Source organism: Nesoenas mayeri (assembly GCF_963082525.1).
Source record: "Nesoenas mayeri genome assembly, chromosome: 2".
NCBI classification, from domain to species: Eukaryota; Metazoa; Chordata; class Aves; order Columbiformes; family Columbidae; genus Nesoenas; species Nesoenas mayeri.
This window is the reverse complement of record NC_137543.1, coordinates 598674-608523: the sequence shown is the minus strand read 5'-3', so window position 1 is coordinate 608523 and position 9850 is coordinate 598674. Positions and strand designations below refer to the sequence as shown.

Below are 9850 nucleotides of genomic sequence, written 5' to 3'. Positions count from 1 at the left end.
GGCAGGCACCAGGGGGTCCCTGGTCTGGGGAATGGGGGGCGGTACGTGGGGTTTGCGTCCTTGGGGGCACCCTGGGGGTCGGGGGGGCAGACTTGACTGGGACGGGGGCGGGGGGTGAAGAGAGTCCTGTCCCCCCAACTCGTGGAGGGGGTGGCAGGATGGGGGTGCTGGGGGTCTCCCCAACCCGTGAGTGCGCAGATGGGGTGGGGGGTGCTGGGGTCTCCCCAACCCGTGTGTGCGCAGATGGAGGCGGGGGCGGTGCTGGCGGTGCGGGGCGCCCCCCCCGGCACCCCCGAGGAGCTGCTGGTGCTGTACTTCGAGAGCCGGCGGCGCTCGGGGGGGGGCCCGGTGCGCAGCTGCCAGCGCCTCGGGCCCCTCCTCTTCCTCACCTTCGAGAGCCAGCGCGGTGAGCGCCACTGGGAGCACTGGGACGGACTGGGGGACCCAGTGCCACTGGGAGCACTGGGATGGGGCACAATGGGGTCCCTGTTGTCACTGGGAGCACTGGGATGTGGCACCATGGGTTCCCTGTTGGCACTGGGATCACTGGGATGGAGCACAATGGGGTCTCCGTTGTCACTGGGAGCACTGGGATGGGGCACAATGGGGTCCCTGTTCCCACTGGGAGCACTGGGATGGGGCACAATGGGGTCCCTGATGTCACTGGGAGCACTGGGATGGGGCACAATGGAGTCCCTGTTCCCACTGGGAGCACTGGGATGGGGCACAATGGGGTCCCGGTTCCCACTGGGAGCACTGGGATGGGGCACAATGGGGTCCCAGTTCCCACTGGGAGCACTGGGATGGGGCACAATGGGGTCCCTGTTGCCACTGGGAGCACTGGGATGGGGCACAATGGGGTCCCTGTTGCCACTGGGAGCACTGAGATGGGGCACAATGGGGTCCCTGTTGCCACTGGGAGCACTGGGATGGGGCACAATGGGGTCCCTGTTCCCACTGGGAGCACTGGGATGGGGCACCATGGGGTCCCTATTGTCACTGGGAGCACTGGGACAGACTAGGGGACCCAGCCCCACTGGGAGCACTGGGATGGGGCACAATGGGGTCCCTGTTGTCACTGGAATCACTGGGATGGGGCACAATGGGATCCCTGTTGTCACTGGGAGCACTGGGATGGGGCACCATGGGGTCCCTGTTCCCACTGGGAGCACTGGGACGGACTGGGTGACCAGCCCCACTGGGATCACTGGTGGGTGCTGTGGGTCCCCCAGCCCCACCCGGGAGCACTGGTGGGTGTTGTGGGTCCCCCAGCCCCACCCGGGAGCACTGGTGGGTGCTGCGCCCCCGTTTGGCACAGGATGACCCCGTGTGCCCCCGCAGATGCCCAGAACGTGCTGTCCCAGGGCAGCCACCGGCTGGGGGGGCTGGAGCTGGGGGTGCTCCCCGCGCCCCCCTGGGACCCCCGGCACCTGCTGCTGGGGGGCCTGGAGCCCCGGGCCCCCCCCGAGCGCCTGGAGCCGCTGCTGGAGCCGCTGCTGGAGCCGCTGCTGGAGCCGCTGCTGGGCCGGCCCCGCGGCACCGTCGGCGTGTGCCGGGGCCCCATGCCCGGCACGGCCCTGCTGAGCCTGCGGGACCCCCTGAGCCCCGCAGGTGGGACGCGGCGCGGGGGCTGGGGGGCGGGACCCCCTCGCTCGGGCTTGGGGGCTGGGAGCACTGGGGTGGGGATTGGGGTGCTGGGAGCACTGGGACGATGGGTTGGGGTGCTGGGGGGACTGGGATGGGGGGTTGGGGTGCTGGGAGCACTGGGACGATGGGTTGGGGTGCTGGGAGCACTGGGGTGAGCATTGGGGTGCTGGGAGCAGTGGGGTGATAGGTTGGGGTGCTGGGAGCACTGGAACGATGGGTTGGGGTGCTGGGAGCACTGGGATGGGGGGTTGGGGTGCTGGGAGCACTGGGATGATGGTTTGAGATTCGGGGCTGTGGTGCTTCCTGGCACCAGAGCGGTGTTTTGGGGTGCAGTCTGTGGCACTGCTTGCCACCGGGCCGGTGTTTTGAGGTGCAGTCTGTGGCACTGCTTGCCACCGGGCTGGTGTTTTGGGGTGCAGTCTATGGCACTGCTTGCCACCAGGACAGTGTTTTGGGGTGCCAGGTCTGTGCTGCTACTTGGCACTGGGACGGTGTTTAGGGGCGCAGGGTCCGTGGTGCAGCACCGGTGCCAGGACAACATTTTGGGGTGCGGGGCTGTGGTGCTGCCGTGCACCAGGATGCTGCTTTGGGCTGCGGGGTCTGTGGCATCGCCCGGCACCAGGGCGGTGTTTCGGGGCGCGGCGCCGCGGCACCGGGTGCTGCCGCGTGTCCCCAGCCCCGCTGTCCCGGCAGAGCTGGCGGCGGCGGAGCAGCGCGCGCAGCGGGGGGGCCCGGGGGGGTCGGCGCTGGCGCTGCTGCGGCTGCCACAGACCCCCAGCGTGCTGGTGCGCGCGGCGGCGCCGGCGCTGAGCCGCGACCTGCTGGAGCTTTACTTCGAGAATCGGCGCAGCGGCGGCGGCAGCGTGCGGGACGTGCGGCTGCTGCCTGGCGCCTCCGCCGCCATCATCACCTTCCGGGAGCTGGCAGGTGAGCAGGGACGCCGGGGCCGCACCGGGCGATGCCGGGGAACGCACCCGGCGCCGCTGCCCATCCCGTCCCCCCGCAGCGGCGCAGCGGGTGCTGCAGAGGCCACACCGGCTGCAGGACACGGCGCTGGCGCTCACCCCACACTACCCCTTCCTGGAGCCGCCCCAGGGGGACACGGAGCCCCCGCCGGACACAGAGCCCCCGCCGGACACGGAGCCCCCACCAGACACAGAGCCCCCGCTGGACATGGAGCCCCCACCGGACACGGAGCCCCTGTTGGACGTGAACCCGCTGGACATGGACCTGCTGGACACGGAGCCACCACTAGTCATGGTTCCCCCACTAGTCATGGTTCCCCCACTGGAGCCGGCACCACCACCAGCCGCGCTCCCCCCGGCACCTGCCAGACTGGAGCCGGCAGAGCCGGCAGAGCCGCAGGCGTCGAGGCTGGTGCCGGGGGAGCCACCGGCTGCTGTGCCGGAGGGGCCTGTTGATGGGGACGTGGCCGGTGCCGATGCAGCCGGTGCCGAGGACGTGACCATCGCGGGCTGGTGCCAGAAGGGGCCGGCACAGGACGAGGTGCTGGTGCCGGCGGAGCCGGGGGCCGTGCGGTACCTGCAGCGGCACTACCAGGACCTGCTGGGCAGCATCGCCGACGTGTCCCTGCTGCCGCTGGAGGGCGACGACATCGCCGGCTTCCGGGTGAGTGGCGGGCGGGCGGCTCTCGGCGCCGCGGTGCCCGGCGCGGAGCTGACCGCGCGGCGCGTTGGCAGGTGCGCGGGGAGCCGGGCCGGTGCCGCGCGGCCGCCGAGTTCGTGCAGAGCCTGCTGGGCAGCGTGGGCACGCAGAGCGTCACCCTGCGGCTCCCCGGCGTGGCGCGCTTCCTGCGCGACAGCGGCGGCCATAGCGTCCTGCGGCAGCTGGAGCGGCGCTACCAGTGCGTGGCACACCTGCACGGCGCCGCGTGGAGCCCCCCGGACCCGCAGGTACCGCCGCGCTGGGGCGGGGGGGTTGTACCGGTCGCTGCCGCGCGCGGTGACGCCGGCGCGTCCGCTGACGCCGCAGCTGGAGCTGCTGGAGCTGCTGCCCCCGAGCTGCCAATGGGAGCCCCTGCCCGCGGCACCGCCCGCGCCGCACCACGACCTGCACGATGACACCGACGGGGGCGACGGTGACGATGGGGACAGCGTTCACTCCAACATCGGTGAGGGGCGGGGGGGCTGCTCTGGTACCCGCTGTGCCAGGGCCACCGCGGGAGGGGCTGGGGGTGCTGGGTCCCCCTGTGCCACGGTTGGGGCTGGTGTTTGGTGTTGAGGCTGGTGCTGTGGTTGACGCCGCAGTCGGCTCTGGGTGATGGTGCGGTGGGGCCTAATGTTGACACGGCGGTTGGGTCTGAGGTTGACGGCGCGGTTGGGTCTGCGATTGATGCCACGGTTGGCTCTATGGTTGACGCCACGGTTTGGTCTATGGTTGACGCCACAGTTGGTGCTGTGGTTGGCACCGTGGTCAGGTCTGTGGTTGACGTTGCAGTGGGGCTTAATGTTGACACCGCGGTTGGGTCTATGGTTGATGCCACGGTTGGGTCTGCGGTTGACGCCGTGGTTGGGTCTGTGGTTGACACCGCGGTTGGGTCTGCGGTTGACACCGCGGTTGGGTCTGTGGTTGATGCTGTGGTCAGGTCTGTGGTTGACGCCATGGTTGGGTCTGTGGTTGACACCGCGGTTGGGTCTGTGGTTGATGCCACGGTTGGGTCTATGGTTGACAACATGGTTGGATCTGTGGTTGACGCCGTGGTTGGGTCTGTGGTTGACGCCGCGGTTGGGTCTGTGGTTGACACCGCGGTTGGATCTGTGGTTGATGCCACGGTTGGGTCTATGGTTGACGCCGTGGTTGGGTCTGTGGTTGACGCCACGGTTGGGTCTATGGTTGACGCCACAGTTGGGTCTGTGGTTGACGCCGTGGTTGGATTTGCGGTTGACGCCGTGGTTGGGTCTGTGGTTGATGCCGTGATTGGGTCTGTGGTTGATGCCACAGTTGGGTCTATGGTTGACAACATGGTTGGGTCTGTGGTTGATGCCATGGTTGGGTCTATGGTTGACGCCACAGTTGGGTCTGCGGTTGACACTGTGGTTGGGTCTATGGTTGACGCCATGATTGGGTCTGCGGTTGATGCCACAGTTGGGTCTGCGGTTGATGCCGCGCTCAGGGCTGGCATTGGTGCCGTGGCCAGTGCCGGCACTGACCCCACCTCCCCGGCAGAGGAGATCAAGGAGCTGCTGGCCGCTCTGCGTCCCGATGAAGCCGCTGGCGATGAGGCCGCCCCACTGCCCCCCGGGGACACGGCCATGGAGCAGGAGCCCGAGGCCGATCCCGGCGCCGGCGGTGACGCTGGGGCGGAGGAGGAGGCGCAGCTGGCGCTTGCGGTGCAGCGCTCCATGGACAGCTCGTGGCGCGAGGACGAGGAGCTGGCGCGCGCCACCGCGCTGTCCCTGCGCTGCCGGCGCCGGGAGGAGGAGGAGGAGGAGGAGGCAGCAGCCGCGGGGCTGCTGGCGGCGCTGGAGGCGTCTCTGGAGGAGGCGGCGGCGGCGGCGGACGAGGCGCAGGTGAAGCTGTTCTATGCCTTCGAGCGGGACGCGGCGGCGGCGCCGCGGGAGCTGGAGCGGGCGCTGTGCCGGCGCCTGCGGGCGCGGGAGGTGGCGAGCGAGCGGCTGCGGGCGCTGCCGGGCGCCGTGCGGCCCTGCCTGGCGCTGCTGCAGCGCCGGCACGCCGTGCGCCTGGACCTGCGCGCCGGCGCCGCCACGCTGCGCGGCTTCGCCGAGTACACCGCGCCTGCCGCCCGCGACCTGGCGCGGCTGCTGCAGCGCCTGCCCCAGCACCAGCCCCCCGCCGCGCGCTGGGTGCGCTGGGACCGCGGCGGCACCGCCGTCCCCTACGGCCCCGAGGCCGCGGCGCTGCTGGAGCACGCGTGGCAGCGCCGGGAGCGCCGGCTGGAGCTGCTGCTGGACGGGCGGCCCGTCGCCATCGACCTGCGGCGCATGGAGGAGCTGGACGTCGGCACCGCCGCCGTCGCCACCATCTCCCGCAGCTGCCCCCCCGCCGGCCTGCTCGGTGCGTGCGGCTGCCCCGGCGCTGCCCCCCGCCGCGGGGCGGTGCCGCGGCGCGCTCACCGGGGCCGTGTGCGGCAGGGCTGGGAGCGCCGGGGCCGGAGGACGAGGTGCGGCTGCTGCCGCTGCCCGAGGACTCGCCCGAGTTCCATGACGCCGTCGGCCACTTCTACGCCACGCTGGACGAGCTCGGCGGCACCATCACCGTGGTGCAGGTGGGCGCCGGCGGCGCCGGGGGACGCGGGAGCCGCGCGGCGACCCCGGCTGAGCGCCCACGGTGCCGCGGCAGGTGCAGAAGCTGATCCACCCGCTGCTGTACGAGCAGTACCGGCTCAAGAAGGGCAGCATGGAGCGCGCCGGCGACGCCGGCACCGCTGTGGAGCGCGTCCTGTTCCACGGCACCACCGAGAGCGCCAGCCGCGAGATCTGCCTGCACGGCTTCAACCGCAGCTTCTGCGGCAGGAACGGTGAGCGGCCGCCGCGGCGCCGCAACCCCGGGCAGGGACGCCGGGGCGGGGGGCGCTGGCACCGGTGGTGCTGCCATGGGGCTGAACGAGAGGGGTTGGGGTGGAACTGGGGGTTTTAGGGAGTGAAATTGGGGATGTTTTCATGGGTGAAATTGGGGTTTTGGGGGAGGATGAAATTGGGGGTTTTGGGAGGTGAAATTAGTGACTTTTGGGGGTGAAATCTGGGATTTTTGGGGGTGAAATCTGGGATTTTGGGGGTGAAACTGGGATTTTGGGGGTGGAATGGGAGTTTTGGGGTGCAGTGGGTTGGGGTGCAATGGGTTGGGGTGCAGTGGGTTGGTGTGGAAGGGGTTGGGGTGCAGTGGGTTTGGGGTGCAATGGGTTTTGGGGTGGAAGGGTTTGGGGCACAATGGGTTTGGGGTGCAGTGGGTTGGCATGGAAGGGTTTGGGGTGCAATGGGTTGGGGTGCCACGGTTTTGGGGTGCAATGGGTTGGTGTGGAAGCGGTTGGGGTGCAATGAGTTGGTGTGGAAGGGGTTGGTGTGCAATGGTTTTGGAGTGCCATGGGTTGGGGTGCCATGGGTTGGGGTTGAAGGGGTTGGGGTGCCATGGGTTGGCGTGGAAGTGGTTGGGGTGCCATGGGTTGGGGTTGAAGGGGTTGGGGTGCCATGGGTTGGTGTGGAAGTGGTTGGGGTGCCATGGGTTGGTGTGGAAGGGGTTGGGATGCAATGGTTTTGGAGTGCCATGTGTTGGGGTGCCATGGGTTGGGGTGCCATGGGTTGGTGTGGAAGCGGTTGGGGTGCCATGAGTTGGTGTGGAAGGGGTTGGGGTGCAATGGTTTTGGGCTGCCATGGGTAGGGGTGCCATGGGGTTGGGGTGCCATGGGTTGGTGTGGAAGCGGTTGGGGTGCCATGGGTTGGTGTGGAAGGGGTTGGGGTGCAATGGTTTTGGAGTGCCATGTGTTGGGGTGCCATGGGGTTGGGGTGCCATGGGTAGGGGTGCAATGGGTTGAGGTGCCATGGGTTGGTGTGGAGGGTTTGGGGTGCCATGGGTCAGTGTGGAAGCGGTTGGGGTGCCATGGGTTGGTGTGGAAGGGGTTGGGGTGCCATGGGGTTGGGGTGCCATGGGTTGGGGTGCAATGGGTTGGGGTGGAAGTGGTTGGGGCGCAATGCGTTTGGGGTGCAATGGTTTTGGGGTGCCATGGGTAGGGGTGCAATGGGTTGGGGTGCAATGGGTTGAGGTGCCATGGGTTGGTGTGGAAGGGGTTGGGGTGCCGTGGGTTGAGGTGCCATGGGTTGGGGTGCTGTGGGTTGGGGTGCCGTGGGTTGAGGTGCCATGGGTTGGGGTGCAGTGGTTTGGGGTGCCATGGTTTGGGGTTCCGTGGTTTGGGGTGCAATGGGTTTGGGGTGCCGTGGGTTGGGGTGCAGTGGTTTGGGGTGCAGTGGTTTGGGGTGCCGTGGGTTGGGGTGCAGTGGTTTGGGGTGCAATGGGTTTGGGGTGCCGTGGGTTGGGGTGCAGTGGTTTGGGGTGCAGTGGTTTGGGGTGCCGTGGGTGGGAGCGTTGGGGTGACGGCGCGGGTGCCGCAGCGGCGCTGTACGGGCTCGGCGTGTACTTCGCGGCGCGCGCGGCGCTGTCGGCGCGGGATCGCTACTCGCCGCGCGGCCCCGGCGGCTGCAAGTTCGTGTTCGTGGCCAAGGTGCTGACCGGGGCGTTCGCGGCGGGGGCGCCGGGGCTGCGCGTGCCCCCCCCCCGGCCCGGCCCCGGGCCCCCCCGGCGCTTCGACAGCGTGGTGGACGACCCGCGGCACCCCGCCATCTTCGTCATCTTCAACGACACCCAGGCCTACCCCCTGTACCTGCTCACCTGCCGCCACCGCGGGGACCCCCCGAGCCCCCCCGAGCCCACTGATACCCTCTGAGCACCCCCAAACCCCCCTGATGTCTCCTGAGCCCCCCGAGCCCACCTGAGCACCCCAAATCCCTCTGGGCCCCCCTGAGCACCCCCAAACCCCCCCGAGCCCACCGGATGGCTCCTGAGCCCACCTGAGCCCCCCCAACCCCCTGAGCCCACCTGAGCACCCCCAAACCCCCCCGAGCCCACCTGGTGGCTCCTGAGCCCCCCCAAATCCCCTGATGCCCCCTGAGCCCCCCCAAACCCCCATGGGCCCCCCCTGATGCCCCCTGAGCACCCCCAAACCCCCTGAGCCCCCGACCCCCCCATGAGCCCTCCCTGAACCCCTCTAAGGCCTCTGACCCACCCTGAGCCCCCCCAAACCCTCCTGCCCCCCCTAAGTCCCCCCAGATCCCCCCCAAGCCCCAATGAGTCCCCCTGGCCCCCCTTGAGCCCCCCGGGGCACCCGTGACCCACCCTGATCCCCCACACACCCCCTGCCCCCCCGAACCCCCCAGACCCCTGGCACCACCAGCCCTGCTGGGGGGCACTGGGGCCCCCAATGCGCCCCAGGGGGTTTGGGGTCTGGGGGCTCCCCAATGGGCCCCGGGGGGTTTGGGGTCTGGGGGCTCCCCAATGTGCTCCGGGGGGTTTGGGGTCTGGGGGCTCCCCAATGTGCTCCGGGGAGTTTGGGCTCTGGGGGCTCCCCAATGGGCCCCGGGGGCTCAGGCCGTGGAGGGTCCCACTTTGCCCCCCCGGATGTGGGGGGGCTGAGGGGCAGCGGTGCAGTCGCGGTGGAAGGGGGAATAAAGGTGCAGCTTTAGCCCGTGTCTCCCGGGGGGGCTGCGGGTTGGGGTCCCGTTGGGCTCATCCCATGTCTGGGGGACACGGGCCCCCCAGGTTGGTTTGTCCCCCCGTGCCGGGGTTGGTCCCTCGGGGGGGTGCCGGGTTCATTCCACCCCCCCCCGGCTGCCCTTGGGGTCCCCCCTCCCCACCCCAGGAACATGTGGCCCCGGGGCGGGATCGGGCCCTTCCTGCCCCCCCCCCCGGCCGGGCGCGGCCACTCGGCTCTGCGGTTTGGCAGCGGCTTTGGCAGCAGCTTTGGCACCGGGTTTGGCAGCAACGGGAACGGGTCGGAATGTTCCTTCCCCTGCTGCCGTTAACCCTGCCCGTGCTGCTGCCTCCTGCCTGCCCTGCCTGCCCTGCCTGCCCCTGCCTGCCCCTGCCTGCTCCTGCCTGCACTGCCTGCTCCTGGCTGCACTGCCCGCCCCTGCCCGCCCCTGCCTACCCCTTCCTGCCCCACCTGCCCTGCCTGCCCTGCCTGCCCCCTGCCGGCCCCCTGCCTGCCTTGCCTGCCCCTGCCTGCTCCTGCCTGCCCTGCCCGCCTCGGGCTGGCCCCATGGCGGGGGCAGCGGGCAGGGATGGGGACAGGGGACCGGGGACACCCCACGGCAGCGCCCCATGGCTGGCAGGGTGTCCGTTGGGTGCGGGGGACACACGGGGGTGCGGGGGACACACGGGGGTTCAGGGGACACGGAGGGTGCAGAGGACACGCGGGGTGCAGGGACACGGGGACCTGGGACAGGGTGTCAGAGCCAGACAGGGTTCGGGCCGGCAGGAGCGGGGGCTTCCGAGGGACAGCCCTGTCCCCCCCAGCCCTGTGTCCCCAGCCCTGTGTCCCCAGCCCTGCGTCCCCAGCCCTCTGTCCCCCAGCCCTGTGTCCCCCCAGCCCTGTGTCCCCAGCCCTGTCCCCGCAGCCCTGTGTCCCCCCCAGCCCTGTCCCCAAAGCCCTATGTCCCCAGCCCTGTGTCCCCAG

General features: G+C 70.0%; 1 protein-coding gene across 1 annotated transcript; it reads left to right on the top strand.

Moving 5' to 3' along the window:
• Positions 1 to 243: 243 nt before the first annotated feature.
• PARP10 (poly(ADP-ribose) polymerase family member 10) lies at positions 244 to 8064 on the top strand (the record flags this gene model as incomplete). The annotated part of the gene is made up of 10 exons (XM_080339475.1): positions 244 to 406; positions 1342 to 1611; positions 2341 to 2574; positions 2654 to 3276; positions 3348 to 3560; positions 3640 to 3778; positions 4834 to 5682; positions 5760 to 5893; positions 5968 to 6145; positions 7731 to 8064. The coding sequence occupies 10 exons, from the start codon at positions 244 to 246 to the stop codon at positions 8060 to 8062; spliced, it is 3135 nt and encodes a 1044-aa protein (XP_080195601.1). The 3' UTR covers positions 8063 to 8064.
• Positions 8065 to 9850: the final 1786 nt, after the last annotated feature.